This window comes from Pipistrellus hanaki (genome assembly GCF_964339955.1).
Source record: "Pipistrellus hanaki genome assembly, chromosome: 3".
NCBI classification, from domain to species: domain Eukaryota; kingdom Metazoa; phylum Chordata; class Mammalia; order Chiroptera; family Vespertilionidae; genus Pipistrellus; species Pipistrellus hanaki.
In genome coordinates, this window is record NC_140505.1 from 169,545,171 (window position 1) to 169,561,867 (window position 16,697).

The window sequence follows — 16,697 nt, forward strand, 5'->3', positions numbered from 1 at the left end:
GATAGAGAGTTAGAAACATCGATGAGAGAGAAATATCGACTAGCTACCTCCTGCACACCCCTTACTGGGGATGTGCCTGCAACCAATGTACATGCCATTGACTGGAATCGAACCTGGGACCTTTCAGTTTGCAGGCCTGCGCTCTATCCACTGAGCCAAACCGGTTTCGTCAACCACCTACTTTTCTAAGTTCCTCTTCCACATTTTCTAATACCTACCCAGAAACTGAGAAATCTAGTCACTTCTAGGCCAATAATATCACATCATTCCGGAGCTATGTTAAATGTTTGCCCAGCTTTAGCAGACTTTTCCAGATGTCTTCCCTTTCCTGGGGGCTAGATCTAAGCATAGGAAAAGAAATCCTTTCTTACCTGGGGTCAAAGGTACCCTGAGGGCAGGGTGGGGAAGAGGGAGCGAAGCCCTGCTTTCTGTATTGTTGCTCAGAGTCAAGACTGACAATTCAGTTTGATGGTTTACCCTTCTGACCTCTCCACTAGGAGAACTTAGAATTTGGTATACACAATTTAGTCCTTAAATATTATTAACCTTTAGTTAGAGTAAGATCTGCCAACTCTAAAACTAAACCAGAAGGAAGAAATGTGTGTTTTTGAGAGTTCTTGCAATTCTCCAATACTGTGAATATCAGTGTTTTGACCACTGAAACTGTATTTTCCCTACTGCCTAGCACTATATTCCAGAGCAGTGCTTATGAAAATTAAGGGTGCACACGGATTAGATATTTATTTATTTAATTAATTATTTATTAGAATGTGTTTATTACAGCTGGAGACAGTGAAACAAGATAGGGCCTAGGACAGAAGAAGCAATAGGACAGAGCCTAAGCAGGGATGCTTTGGCTCACTAGAAAGTCAGAGAATAAGAGAAGACAGGCCGAAACTGGTTTGGCTCAGTGGATAGAGCGTCGGCTTGCAGACTGAAAGGTTCCAGGTTTGATTCTGGTCAAGGGCATGTGCCTTGGTTGTGGGCATAAACCCAGTGGAGTGTGCAGGAGGCAGCTGGTCGATGTTTCTCTCGAAAAGAGAGAGAAGACAGGCTCAAGGGTTTAGCCCAGGATGAGCTGCCACTGCCCATTGCTTCCCTGGTTGCAAGTCTCTTGAGAAGTTAGAGTTTAGGACAGTGGTTGGCAAACTGCGGCTCTCAAGCCACATGCGGCTCTTTGGCCCCTTGAATTTTTAGCAAAGGCCAGCTTAGGAGTACCCTAATTAAGTTAATAACAATGTAACTACCTATATTGTCTAAGTTTAAAAAATTTGGCTCTCAAAAGAAATTTTGATCGTTGTACTGTTGATATTTAGCTCTGTTGACTAATGAGTTTGCCGACCACTGGGATAGGAGGTACATGCCTGAGAGACAAGAAAGAAGTTGAGGGGGAGAGAGGAAAAAAAAGGAAGAGATAGAGAAACATTGATCGGCTGCCTCTTGCACATACCTCACCCAGGGCTGGGGATGGAACTCAAAACCTAGGTATGAGCCTTGACTGAAAATTAAACCCAAGACATAGGACAACACTCCAACCAACTTAGCCATACCAGCAAGGGCATGTTCAGCTTTAGCTTATATAGGTATAATTCCCTATCTCAGCAGCCTCCTTCTCAAACTTTTTGATGGATCTTTTGTCAATCCCACCACATTTGTAGGTCAGATGGCCAGTAGTGGTAGACTTGCCGGAATCTATGTGTCCAAGACAATGATGTTAATATGAGTCTTTTCCTTTCCCATTTTGGGTTTGATTTAGTGATGGTTTTTACAACACTTGTGTTCTGGCAACAAAGCCATTGCAAAAAGCAAGAATTAGAGAATCTTAAAAGATAAGACTCCTGGGTCCCATTCCCAACTGAAAGATCTAGGACAAGCCCTAGTCGAGTAGTTCAGTTGGTTAGAGTGTTGTCCCCATATACCAAAGTTGTGAGTTTGATCTCCCCTCAGGGCACATATAAGAATCAACCAATGAAGGAAAAAATACTATCGAGAGTAAGTGGAACAATGGATCATTCGCGCTCTCTCTCTCTCTCTCTCTCTCTCTTTCTCTCTCTCTCTCTCTCATTTTGTCCAATAGGTTGAGACTATTACAGGAAGTCAGGTGCAAACAAGGAGAGAAGTTAGAAGGCATTGAACAGTCCAAGCAGTATGTGGCACTTTAGTATAGTAGTCTTCTAGATAGTTAGTAAGGGGTTAAGTTCAGCTTGTGTTGTAACTTGCCAATATGAGCTTCCCCTTTTGCCAGAGGACCCAGGTAATTTCAAACCCCAGCTCTTCTGTGATTCGGGCAGTAACAAAATAAATACATTTTTTTTAAATACATTTTTTTAAAAATATAGATGATGGATAGATAGATAGATAGATAGATAGATAATAGATAAATTGCCTGGCTGGTGTGGCTCAGTGGCTGAGCATCACCTATGAACCAGGAGGTCATGGTTCGATTCCTAGTCAGGGCACATACCAGGGTTACGAGCTGATTCCCAGTAGGGGGCTTGGAGGAGCCGGCTGATCAATGATTCTTTCTCATTGATGTTTCTCTCTCTCCTTTCTCCCTTCCTCTCTGAAATCTGTAAAAATATCTTAAAATAATTAATAAAAGAAATAACTATTTCCTGCTACTCTGTTGGTTCTCTGAGTGATGATAAAAACAAAACAAAAAATCACTCAAACAGTTAAAAAAAGAAACATGTGTAGTAAAAAAAAAATTTTTTTAAAGAAGCAACTGGAGCCCAGCTGGCATGGTTCAGTGGTTGAAGGTCGGCCTATAAATCAAGAGGTCAGGGTTCGATTCCCAGTCAAGGTACGAGACTGGGTTGCAGTATGAGTCCCCAGTGTGGGGCATGCAGGAGGTAGCCAATCAATGACTCTCTCTTATCATTGATGTTTTTATCTCTCTCCCCCTCTCCATTCCTCTGTGAAATCAATAAAAATATTTATTTTTATTTATCTATTTATTTATAAACAAAAGCCAAGTTTATTTGTTCATTTTTTGCATTTGAAGTACTCCTCGATGACATCCTTTGCCTGAGACTCTTTGCCATAGTCCTTAACCACCACGTAACTGCAGCCAACCACTTTACCCTCTCTGTCGATTTTACAGAGGCCTACCCATTCCCCTAGTTTCTTGTTGTCAACTTTAATGAGGTGGATTTGGTGTTCAGCACAAAGAGCCTCCACCAACTTGACGTACATGGGCTCATCACAGTTGGAGGCAAGTACACAAGGTGGATTTGGCACTTGTCTAAGGCTTTGGCGGCTTCGTGAATTCCCCAGGCGAGGCCGTCGTGGATGAGGGCGGTCTTCAGCACCTCTTGCAAAACAGTGTTAACGTCCATTTACAAGACCTTCCTTGGCCACGCGGTGGGTTATGGGTAGAGCCGAATTTTGAACGCACCCAAGACTCCGCAACTCCGCGGCGGCAAAGAAAAAGCTAAAAATATTTTTTTTTTTTAAAAAGAAGCAACTGGATTCTAGATATATTTTGATGCCTAGTAAACAAAGATGGTTTTATGATTTTGGCCTGAGCAACTAAACAGACAGAATTTGTCATACCCTGATGGAGAAGGCTATAGGAAGAACTTGTGTTCTTGGTGGTCATTGTGCGTCATAGTTACCAGTGGGACAGTCGGACTGTAGCACAGTTGCTTAGACTTTTTATATATATATAGATAGGTTCAGAGTTGTCCTAGTTCCCTGAAACTATTTCTCACATGTTCAGGGCTAACACTAAAGTGACAAAGGAATGACATGTTTTCATCAAAGTTTGCTTCTTCCTTTTCAATATGGGGAGGAATATTGGAAGTTTGGTTTGGAAATATTAATTTTGTGCTGCTTATTAGAAATTCAAGTGAAGATGTTAAGTAAGGAGTTGGATGTATGAGACTTGAATAGGGGAATAGGTCTGGGATAAAGATATACATTTGAAAGTCCAAAGTATATAGATGGCATTTAAAGTTCTATGGCAGAATGAGATCATCAATGTAGTGTGTGTAAATAGAAAAGAGGTTTGAGAACTAAGCTTTTCAGTATATCGGGGATAAGGAGGAACCAGAAAGGAAACTCAGAGAGAACCACCAGGTTAGTAGGAGGAACATCAGGACTGTGCAGAATAACTACAAAAGGAGATTAAATGAAAGACTTACAGGTATTTTTTTACTCCTGGTCACTTCTTTACTTCTTGGGCCTCTCAACTATAATTTCAAAAAATAAGCAATAAGTAAATAAATAAGTATCTCCTGGCCAATAGATGTTTGCTAAATCACAAAATATATATGCACATATGTGTGTACATATTAGGTCTAGTAATAATTAATGTCGTTTTCTAATACTTTTTAAATTGAATTTATTTAAACAATACAACAAAATTTAATCAACAATATAGTTGCCGTTGTTTTCTACTACTTGTGCCCAATGCTCAGGAAGCATTTTAATCCCTCTGTTGTAAAATTCTTGTGATTTTGATGCAAAAAATTCGGTCAATGCATTTTTGAGGCATTCTTCATCATTAAATTTTTTTCCAAGAAAGTTTTGCAAAGAACGAAACAAATGGTAATCTGAAGAGGCAATATCAGGAGAATATGCAGGTTGAGGGAGAACTTCCCATTCCAACTGGCGCAGTTTTTCAGCAGTGATTCTTGCAGTATGTGATCGTGCGTTATCGTGGTGAAGAATTACGCCCTTCCGATTAATCAGCGCGGGTTCTTTTTCTCTTAAAGCTTGGGCTAACCTTTCCAATTGGGCACTATACACTGCACTTGTAATGGTTTGGTTAGATGGTAAAAGTTGATAATGAAGAATTCCTTTAAAATTTCACCAAACACACATCACTTTTTTCGCATGCAAGTCAGGTTTTGGCGTGGGCTGCGGAGCCTCATTTTTGTCCAACCATTGAGGCCGCCTTTTCAAATTAACATACAGCACCCATTCTTCATCTCCGGTAACAATTTGCTCTAAAAACGGCAAACCATTTTGACGAGAGAGGAGCGAACTGCAAATTGTGACTCTTTGATTACGGTTGTTGTCGGTCAACTCATGAGGAACCCATTTCCCAAACTTTTGGACTTTGCCAAGTGCACGCAATTGATTGGAAATTGTTTTTTGTGAACAATTTAAAGTTGTCGCAAGCTCTTGTTGGGTAATTTGAGGATTTTGCACCAAACGAGCTTGAAGAGCTTCTTGATCAAAATTGGACACACGGCCTCGACCACTCTTATCATCTAATGAAAAATTTCCCTCGCGAAATTTCTCAAACCAACTCTGGCATTTTCTGGCGCTAACTGCATCTTGACCAAGAGCACTACAGATGTTTTTTGCAGCCTCACTTGCTTTTCTTCCTAATTGGAACTCGTAAAGCATGCAGTGCCGAATATGCTCTTCATCCGCCATCTTCTTAGCCCTAGTTTTGCAACAAAAACCAAACCAAACACAAACTTTTTCAAGCAAAACTTGTTAATTGCACTTCACACGTTCTGTAGATACCACGTGTTTGAAGGTTATGTCAATACAAGTCAACGCCAAGCAAGATTTTAAACGAATGTTTAAAAACGACATTAATTATTACTAGACCCGATATATCAGCCAGGAACTGTTAGTTACTTATTGAATGAGCTTAGTAGGTGGAGTGAAATAATGTAAAGAAGAGAGACATAGGATAAAGGGGCTCAATTGTACCGATATGATGATGGATAGAAAGCTAGACTTTTGATAGTGAGCATGACATAGGACACATAGATGTTCAGTTATAATGTTGAAGACCTGAACCTTGTATACTGTTTTAAACCAATGTTACTTCAATAAAAAATAAATAAATTTTTAAATAATTTTAAAAATAGATTATGACTCGCTGAACACTCATATGCTGGTTACCATTGTTAGCAAAAACGCATTTTACATTAATGTATGTATGTATACTGTATTTTGCACGGAATGCTATCGCACCCTTAACGTGTGACAGTGTCATAAATGTAACATTTATGTGCACCGAGAAACAAACAAAATAAATGTGTGTGACTCGTGTTGTTGCGGTATTTGTTTCGTTGTGGCGGTCTGGAATGGAACCCCGCATCCTTTCCGATGTGTGCCCATATAAAACCTAAAATAAGGGTTTCATTGAGTCCCTTACACTCGCAGCCCTGGACTCTAGCACTTTGCAACACCCCCCTCCCCCCACCCATCCTGTCTACCCAAACAAACCCAAGGTCTCCGACAGCTTCTGAAGCATTCTCTGCTTTATTCAAATTGCTTTTCTGGGCCAAGAATGTTGTAAGTCTGCCTTCTAGCTACCACCCCCTCCCTTTGCGGTTTTCATTCCGGAGGCTCTTGCACTGGATACAATGGAACCCGGGTCCGGGGGGTGGGGTAGGGTGGAGTAGGGTGGGGTGAATTTGTCCCCGGCTTTCTGGCAGAGACCCCCATCAGCCAAGAGCAAAGCTGCTGGTACCCGCAGTTTAGAGAGCTGCGGGAAAACTAGGCCTGGTGGCCTTGATCGTGCTCATTTACCAAACGGCTAATGGAGAGCCAGGAAGTCAGGTGTTCCTCTTTATTTATTTCCCCCCTCCATTTTATTGAGATGTAAACTGGCATATGACATTGAATTAGTTTAAGGTTTACAACATAATCATTTGATATATGTCCGTGTCACGAAATGATTACCATATTAAGTTAACATCTATTACCTCACATTCTCTTTTCTTAGAGAAACCCTACCCTTTTTTAAATGAGTCACAGGCCATCTGCCTGAAGCACCATGTCTTTCTACCCCCCACCCCCCCCAACCCCCCCACCCCCGTGTACTGGACTCCCCTATGCCTGACCTTCCTGCTCCAAAATAGTGGTCTGCAAAGACAAAGAAAGGTTACGAAGAATTTCCACCCCCTTGCTTGAACCCGGCAATATTTCTACGCTCACAAATTGGCATCTTTGAATTGTGAGGGGGAAAAACAACAACAGCCGAAACCGGTTTGGCTCAGCGGTAGAGCGTCGGTCTGCGGACTGAAGGGTCCCAGGTTCCATTCCGGTCAAGGGCATGTACATTGGTTGCGGGCACATCCCCACTGGGTGGTGTGCAGGAGGCAGCTGGTAGATGTTTCTCTCTCATCGACGTTTCTAGCTCTCTATCTCTCTCCCTTCCTCTCTGTAAAAAGTCAATAAAATATATATTTAAAAACAACAACAACAACAACAACAAACAAACAAATAAAAAACACACAGCTTGCACAGGGTCAACACCAGCAGCTGTAGGTGGAGACCCATGTAGCAGAGTGCATGGGGCGATTCGTCAAGAGTTGTATTTTAGGAAAATAAATGCTTGCGATTCCCTAAGGGTTTATTGTAGGGGTGGGAGATTGAAAGGGGGGAAGAAATCTTAAATTTCTTGGATGTTGAGTTTGGAAATGGGGAGGAAAGTTGAAAGCTGTAGACTGTTATTATCCTTGTCATGAATGTATTAGTGCTGGTACCCAGCTCTACAGACTGTCCCTTCGGAAGGCAAATGGAAAAGCACAGTGTGGGGAAGGAGTGTGGGTTGGAGGACATGACCAGATTGCCAGGCCAGAGGAGAAAAAGCTGATTTAGAAAGAGCCATTGGAGAGGAAAGCCAGAAGATGATGACTGTTTGGGGGAAAGGGGTAGAGAGGAGAGCAACCATTGACTCTAAAAGGAACCTATCAGAAACCTTCGGCAAGTCCACCGTAGGACTATCCTTTGCCTACAGATTATTTATTCTTCTTTAACTCCTTTCCATTGGGGTGGTCAATACGTTTTGGTATTTTGCATCTAGTAATTCCCCAGGCAAAATGAAAAGGTAGGGCTCTCATTCTATCACCTTGCCTACTGGGTGAATATAAAAGGCGTGACCACAAAAGGTAATTTGATGTTGAAGGTCATGGGCATAAGATCCTGGTGCAATTTCTATTAGCGGCCACCGTAATAGTGCATTTGGCATTTTATTTCCTTTAATTCTTACAACAGCACAGAGAAGGTACTTTCGCTCCTATTGATGGATAAGGAAACTGAGACTTTTTAAAGTGTCTGAACCAAGATTCTATCCAGGAACACGTGTAAAGAAACGAAAAATCTTCCCTAGTAATAGTATGTGCACAGTTACTACCAGGGCACCAGAGTGTCTTAGCAGTTTGCAGCTTCTTTCCTCTGGCTTTTGGTGAGAACAAGACAGCAAGCATTCCAGTTGGGAAGACCAGGTCGGTCTTTCTGAAAGCTGAAAAGCAAGAAGCAACTTCAGTGGAAGTTGCAGACGAGTACTATTTTTTGACATCCATTTAACACACAATGTGTGTTTTATTGTGGCCTCAGGGTGAGTCCAAGAGGAAGACGGAGCCAGTTGCAGCTTCTGCACATCTAGCCCAATTTCTAGGGGGTCTCGAGATCAAGAAATTGATTGTCCTGGTGGGAGTTTCATTCACCTGAGGTGCATCTTTGATTTTAAAAGGTGGAAACGGGATGAACCCAGAAGCATAGGATTGTTGGGTTTATGGCCGTCGGTGGCCCCAGAGCTCTGGTTCCCCTCCCAGTCTGAGTTATTCCGCAGCTACCTTTTGCATTACAATGGCCGTGGTGAGCCTGGCAGACGGGATTAACTGAGAATTCGCTAGGGTGTGTGTGGGTGTGGGGCTGCCAGAGGGCGGGCCTACATTGGGTTGAGCCTCCTTTATAAATCCAGAGCCTCCAAAAGTTTTCATCTTTTTGCAAAATTGACTGGTTGGGTCCTGTCCCTGCAACGCTGACCCATTTCCTCCTCCTTTTTATTTTAATTTTTATACTTTTATCTCTGGAGCTTTTCATATTTCTCTATGCTCTTCTAGCTAAATACTTAAGCCCGGCTCTTCCTTACAATCTACCTTTTTGGTGTTTTGTTTTGTTTTTCCTCTCTCCTTCCACTCAGCAACATGAGTATGGATTCGGCATATCCCCGGAGCCTGCCCTGCTCCGAACCATCCGATTCTAGGGATCCTGCACCAGTGCCTGAGACTTATGAGCCTGAAGAAAACTCTGCATCCGACTCCAGGGAGCCCTCACCAGTGCCTGTGAGTTATGAGCCTGAAGAAAACTCTGCATCCGACTCCAGGGAGCCCTCACCAGTGCCTGAGAGCTATGAACCTGAAGAAAACTATGCATCCTTGCAAATGTCATCTGCTGAGACACTCCACACGGAGACTGGTAAGGAAAAATGGGATCCTCAAAAGTCTGAGTTCCTGAAGGAAGAGGGGAAGGACGAAAGGGTGGCTGGTAAGGGTCATTATTTTGCCTCTTGAGCAATCACAGCCCATTTATGTATAACTTATATAGAGACAGGTGTCATTATCTACTAATCCTGGCAACACCTCCCTTTCCGTGGTAACTTAGTGGTGCGCGCCCGTTCACCTGCGTGCCAGGTGTCGGCTTGTGGGATGCAACTGGGGACGTGGAGCTCAGATCAGCTGTATACTGTACAGTTGAGCCTTCTTTATAAATCCAGAGCCTCTACTCCAGACTTTGTGAGCAGACACAGCGAAAACAAATGTGTCGAGGTGAATAAGCTGATGTTTATGTCTTAACACACATTAACAGTAAACACTACTAAGCGGTAACAGCACAGCTTGAGGTGTGGGGGGCAGGGTGTCTGCTGGCGAGGAGCATCACCTCCCAGGCTCGTCTCCTCCTGGAATGCCAGGAATGGCGCGGCTCAGTATACCAACACCACCTGGTTGAAACGTTTCCCCTTTCCACAGCTCTGTGAGCACAGGCGATGCTCCGATCTCCTCAGTCCCAAGGAAGTGTCCGTTCCTCTTTGTGGTGGATCCTTTCAGGAGGTTTCATTTAATCTGCTGACAGTCAAAGTGGCCAGAATTTGTAATTGATACCCAGTTTGGGTATCAATTAAAAATTTCAAAACCTGCCAGGACCGGTTTGGTTCAATGGATAGAGCGTTGGCCTGCGGACTGAAGGGTCCTGGGTTCTATTCCGGTCAAGGGCATGTGCCTTGGTTGCGGGCACATCCCCAGTGGGGAGTGTGTAGGAGGCAGCTGATGGATGATTCTCTCTCATTGATGTTTCTAACTCTCTATCCCTCTCTCTTCCTCTCTGTAAAAAATCGATAAAATATATATTTTTTAAATACTTCAAAACCAGTACTCTAGCACACAGGCTTCTGAATAATGACTGTGGGCGTTGGGGGATACTTAACGCTGGTACCATTTTATTTTATTTTTTTAGAGATCAGTTTTTTACAAATGAAAAAGTAAACCAACTTTTACCCAAGAGTGCCACTTTTAACATAGTGCAAAACAGTAGCTTAGCCCTGCCTTGCGTGTTCAGTGGTTAGGCGTTGTCCCGTGAACCGATGGATCTCATGTTTGACCCCTGGTTCTGTTACCTGTAGGAGGCAACGGATCCATGTTTTTCTGTTGTTTTTTTTCTCCATGTCTCTCTCATCACTGAAGAATAAAAGTCTTTGAGTGAGGATTTAAAAAATAAGAGCTTTAAAACTGTAAGTGAGGGAGGAATAATTTTGGAAATGAGGTTTCAGAGCTAATAAATACTAAGTCTAGGGCGGAAGAGGGCAAATGAGGGGAAAAATCCAAGAAGACATCTGTAATACTTTCAACAATAAAGATACGTTTTTAAAAAGGACAAAGTCTGGGGATTGAAATGGAAGCCTATTGAAAGTCATGTCCTGGTTGTCCTAGTATTTAGACATGGTAAACTGCTGACTTTAGGATGGATTTTCAGAATTGAATCATCAGTTTATATTTTTATTTTATTTTTAGAATGAACCCCTGTACTACATGAGCTAAGATGGGAAGAAGGCTTTGTTTGCCTTTCTGAGTCTTGATTTTCCTCAGCGGGAGCCCCGGCTCCTGCCCCCCCCCCCCCCCCCCCAGTACTGAGCCTTCTGCGCGGCCGCGCCGGCCCGCTCCTGGGGTGATGCGTGCAGGAGCTGGCCTGCGGGAACCGCTCTCCGGAAGACTGAGATTCTGGCATTCTTTTTCCTTTCACCATGTTTCTTCTGAATTTCCTCTGATTGTGTCTTTTTAAAAATTCTCTTCCTCCTTAACGTGGCCCCCTAGTTCCGGGTCCAGGGGCGGTGCCTAGGGGTACCCGTACCACTTGCGGGTGTGAGGTGCTGTAGTGAGCACCGTGCATTTCTTCCCTAAGCTCTTGGTGTGGGTACCAGCTCGTTGGTGGAATGTGTTGTAGACGACATCAGTAATCCTTTGTTTTTCGCGTACAACACCCCGAGTCGCAGGAGAAGTTGCCCGTGTCCAGCTTCAAGGTGCAACATTTGTTGCTGCTGCCTCCCCAAGTGGGGTGGTGTGTTTACTGCGGTGGGGTGGGGTGGGGAGGGGGGCAATCTTAGTGCTGGCAGCAGGGCGTCTCAGCTCCTATTTTGACTTCCTGTGGTGGAGCTTCCTCTTGCTTGCCCCCTGTCTTGGGGTGCTTGTGCACGTTGTCCTGAGAGATGTCCATGGCCCAGTGCTGGCTGGAAAGAGCTGATCATCAGTTTAAACAATTATGTAGATAATCATTAAAATTAGGAAAGGAAGGCCGAAGCCGGTTTGGCTCAGTGGGTAGAGCATTGGCCTGCAGACTGAAGTGTCCCTGGGTTGCGGCCACATCCCCAGTGCCCGGGGGGGGGGGGGGGGGGGGGGGGGGGCGGCGGCGGCGGCGGCGGCGGCGGCGGCGGCGGCGGCGGCGGCGGCGGCGGCGGCGGCGGTGCAGGAGGCAGCTGATCGATGTTTCTAACTATTCCTTTCCCTTCCTCTCTGTAAAAATCAATTAAAAATGTATTTAAAATTACAAAAGGAAGTTACCATGGGACATGTAGGTGGGAGTCAAGTAATCTGTTTTGACTTTTTTTGAACAGCCAGGGTGTTCAAAAAAGAGGCTGGAGTCCCACTCTGTTCCCCGGCAATATTAGCCACGTCCTTCGTATTGGCCTTAGCCATGTCCACTGTGTGTATACGTGGTGACACTGGTACACGTACTGGATTGTACAAAGGTTGCTTAGGGAATGTTATTACTTAGCTCTGAGATTGTGAGGACTTACTTGGAAAGTGCTTTGAAAATAATAAATTTGTGCTCAGCCAGTGTTGCTCGGTGGTTGAACATTGATCTATGAACCTGGAGGTCATGATTTGATTCCCCGTCAGGGCACATGTGCAGATTGTGGGCTTGATCCCAATATGGAGTGTGCAGAAGGCAGCCGATCAATGATTCTCTCTTATCATTACTGTTTCTATTTCTCCCTCTCCCTTCCTCTCTGAAATTAAAAAAAGAAAAAAATAACAATAAATTTGCATATTTAAGAAGCTTTAGAGGAAAGTGTCGTTTTTATTCCCAGCAGTCTCTCCTCTTCCTTCCTCCATGGACCTGCTTATTCAGAACAGCCCTGATTCTTCCACCAGTCCCAGCGCAACGCTCCCCGCCTCTGCAGAGAACGGGGCCGGGAAGGAGGAGCAACCCCAGGCCAAGAAACAGAAGATCCGAACTGTCTTCTCACAGACCCAGCTCTGTGTGCTCAATGAGAGATTCCAAAGGCAGAAGTACCTCAGCCTCCAGCAGATGCAAGAACTTTCCAGCATCCTGAACCTCAGCTACAAACAGGTGAGGCTGTTTTGTTATCTTTGCAATAAGAAATTAAAAAACAAACAAAAACAAAAAAAACAGCCGAAACCGGTTTGGCTCAGTGGATAGTGTGTCAGCCTGCGGACTGAAAGGTCCCGGGTTTGATTCCGGTCAAGGGCATGTACCTTGGTTGCGGGCACATCCCCGGTTGGGGGTGTGCAAGGGGCAGCTGATCGATGATTCTCTCTCATCGATGTTTCTAACTCTCTATCCCTCTTTCTTTCTCTCTGTAAAAAAATAAATAAAATATATTTTAAAATAAAATAAAAACCACACACACTAATTTGCAGATAAGCATTGCTAACATCTTTCTATGCACTCTGTTTCTATGTAACTCCCCCCCCCCCCAATAATTTAACATGAAAATGGGATTTTTTTGGTAATAACCATCTTTCATTAAATAGTCTACTGTGTAACTGTGTCTCAATTTATTTAACATTGTTCCCTGTTGCATAAACCAAAATTGTGAGAGTGTTTCCAATTTTGCCTTAATCAAAAGAGGCATAGACTCCCACCTTCCGGGTTAGGAAGTCCCAAATCAACACTGGTTCTTATTAAAGTAAAAATTGCATCTTTTGTTTTTCATCTGTGTGCCTTAGGTTACTAATGAGATTTATCATTTTTCACACACTTCTATTTTTTCATACATTTATTGGTATTCAGTGAAAAAATTTTTATCATTGGTGCCATACTTTGAAAGTTCTCTATCCCATGATTTTATAACAGGAATATATATTCTTGTCCCTCTGTGATCTCATTTTCTAACTCAAGTTTATACACAAAATGGACATTTTAGTTTATGGTGTGCTGCAATATAATGTGTTTTCTAAATAATTGCATGTTTCATAATTCTGAATTAAAATACCACTATTATGAACTATGTAATATGCTCATATTGGGGGCACATTATATTACAAACAGATTACCATTAACTATAACCAATGGCATGGGTAAACCAAAGGGAAATGAATAGACCCTTAAAGGTGCATTGCACTTTCTGGTTTAGTAGCGTTGCACTCTGACTGGTTAGGTTAGGTTAGGTTTTGTTTTGTTGTTTTGTTTTGTTTTGTTTTTAAATATATTGTATTGATTTTTTACAGAGAGGGAAAGAGAGGGATAGAGTTAGAAACATCGATGAGAGAGAATCATCGACCAGCTGCCTCCTGCACACAACCCCCTACTGGGGATGTGCACGCAACCAAGGTACATGCCCTTGACTGGAATTGAACCTGGGACCTTTCGGTCCACAGACCGACGCTCTATCCACTGAGCCAAACCAGTTTTGGCCTGGTTAGGTTTATAAATACAAAAAGCAGCCAACTGATTTGAGGAGCTTGGAAATTCATTGATAGAATATTAGATTAGTTTATGATTTTTAAAAAGACACTAGAAATCCAAATTTTGTTTCTGAGCTTTAGGTGGTTGTAAATGTCAGGGGGGGAAAATGTTAACAATATTCTTTGGTCCCTAGCCTTATCTGCATTATTTTTATTTTATGCTTTTTTTTACAGATTAAGACGTGGTTCCAGAATCAGAGGATGAAATGTAAGAGGTGGCAGAAATACAACTGGCCAAAGTATAGCCACCGTACGACCCAGGTAACAGTAAATGTTATTTATTCTGCTCTTTCCTTTCAATGGCTTTCTAGTTTTGTCTGTTGCTGAACATAAAACTCCAGCCACAGACAATGCCGATGGTCCTGTACCCTTTCGGTTCACCCATCCTTCTCTTTCAGATGAACTCGGCAAATACAGAGTACCTGGGCCTCTCCTCCTGCCACCAGGGATGCCTGCTGAACACGAACGCTTCTGGGAACCTTTCCATATGGAGCAACCATTCCTGGACCAGCCCGTCTTGGAACTACCCTGCCTGGAATAGCCAGACCTGGTGTCCCCAATCCTGGAATAACCAGGCGTGGAACAACCAGGCGTGGAACAACCAGTTCTGTGGTTATGGAGAGGAATCCCTGCAGCCCCAGATCCAGTTCCAGCAAAATCCTGTCAGTGATTTGGAGGCCTCCTTGGAAATGGCTGGGGAAGCCTATGATGCAATCCTGCAAGCCCCTATATATTATGGTGCCCAGCCGTCCGCGGATTTATTCTCAGATTTTTCCGTGAACATAGTGTGATGATGTGTGTATGACTCAATCTCGGTTTAGGCAGTGGCTGCATTACCTCTCTTAGGATTTTTCTAGGCATCTCTGCCTTGATATGCTGCTTCTTATTATGCCTACTGTGCCATTGGAGGGTGGTGGGAGGGTTGGGTATGACTGGAGTCTTAAGTTAAAGAGGCTCCTAGAATCTTGCTGCTGTTAGACAAATGATAAAAGATGCTTCTGGCTATAGATAATTAGATATAATACTAGATCTAGCATTTGGATGACGCTAGATCTAGAATCTTAACCTCAAAAATAGAAGGTAAAAGTACAAAGGTGTGTGAGGAAGGATTCATGTTTTCTGGGGTTGGGAGGCTTGTTAAAAGCCTCAATTCAGGTGAATGGTTAAGCTAGGATATGCTTCACTGATTTCCCTTTTGCTGTTTTACTACCTTTAATTTGTTTATTACTCAAGTATTTGTAAAAGATGTCTTTTGTACTTTGCTGACATGACAATAGTACCAGTTTGGCTGGTTGGTTTACAAGTTTACATTCAAATAAATAAAACGTCTATTTTATCATTAGTTGGCTCTACCCTGATTTCACCCAGTGGTCTAATAATTTGCTAAGCGTGGGTATTTATTGGATTTTTTTTATGGGGGGAAGGGGAGGTTTAACGGAAATCTTCTCTAGACTTTGGGGAGATTGCCATCTTAGAAATGAGCAAAGGAAAGGCCACGAGGATATGATGCAGGGGCTGATTGATTAGACCTGAACAAGCTTAGTCCTCCTTGTGTGTGAAACAATTTGTGGTCATTTTCAGTTATGAGAAGAGGGACCCATCTGGAACGTGATGAGCAGAGCTCCTGGGTCTGCGAAGGGCAGCAGAGGGGAGAGGCAAATGCTAGAATGTCAACTTGAAACGCATGAGTAGTTCTGTGATTGCTCTTCTGTGAAATTATACCCTGCCACAAATAAGTTTATATTTTTTAAAAATATATTTTTATTGATATCAGAAAGAAATAGAAATAATCAATGATGAGAGAGACTCATTGATCTGCTGCCTCCTGCACACCCACACTAGGGATTGATCCTGCATCCTGGGCATGTGCCTTGACAGGAAATTGAACCGTGGCCTCCTGGTTCATAGGTCGACACTCAACCATTGAGCCATGCCTGCCAGAAATAAGCTTATTTTTATTTTTTTAAAAATATATATTTTTAAAATTTTTTATTAAATTATTATCTTTGTACTTTTAAAATATATTTTATTGATTTTTTACAGGGAGGAAGGGAGAGGGATAGAGAGCTAGAAAATCAATGAGAAAGAAACCTACCAGCTGCCTCTTGCACACTCCCTATTGGGGATGTGCCTGCAACCAATGTACATGCCCTTGACCGGAATCAAACCTGGGACCCTTCGGTCTGCAGACCGATGCTCTATTCACTGAGCCAAACCAGTTTCGGCTATAAGCTTATTTTTAAACATTTAAAAAATAAAGTGCTTTTGTCTATTTATTTTTGGTTAATCCTCACCTGAGGACATCCTTTCCATTGATTCCTAGAGAGAGCTGAAGGGAGAAAGAAACATCCATAGGTTGCCTGGTTCGAGGTAAATGCCCTTGACTGCGACCTTCAGTCCATCTGCTGACACTAACCATTGAGCCAAATCAGATAAGGCAAAATACTTTTACCCGACTAAGGTTAAAGCACAATTTAACATGCCATTTTAATGTATGGCTCTATAAGTGTATTGATAACACTGAAGAAAAAAGGATCAAAGACCAATAGATATGTAAACTCTAGGGCTAATTTGAAATAAGATTATTTTTTCAGGTAAACTATGTTCTTGCCTTATAGGATCTAAGCAGGCCTCTAAAAAGTATGCAAATAATCCCCCTTTTACTGTCCTTTTCCCATCCAGGCTTGCCCCAAGTTTATTGGTTAGGGGCACTTTCATTCACTACTCTGCCTTTTG

The 16,697-nt window shown here is 42.9% G+C and overlaps 1 protein-coding gene and 1 pseudogene across 2 annotated transcripts; one reads left to right on the forward strand and one right to left on the reverse strand.

Moving 5' to 3' along the window:
• Positions 1-2,935: 2,935 nt before the first annotated feature.
• LOC311620384 (small ribosomal subunit protein eS12-like) lies at positions 2,936-3,338 on the reverse strand (annotated as a pseudogene). Its single transcript has one exon. The product of its transcript is annotated as a small ribosomal subunit protein eS12-like (transcript).
• Positions 3,339-8,906: 5,568 nt separating this feature from the next.
• Positions 8,907-14,752, forward strand: NANOG (Nanog homeobox; the record flags this gene model as incomplete). The annotated part of the gene is made up of 4 exons (XM_084878293.1): positions 8,907-9,177; positions 12,341-12,603; positions 14,136-14,222; positions 14,360-14,752. The coding sequence occupies 4 exons, from the start codon at positions 8,907-8,909 to the stop codon at positions 14,750-14,752; spliced, it is 1,014 nt and encodes a 337-aa protein (XP_084734419.1).
• Between the last annotated feature and the right edge of the window lie 1,945 nt (positions 14,753-16,697).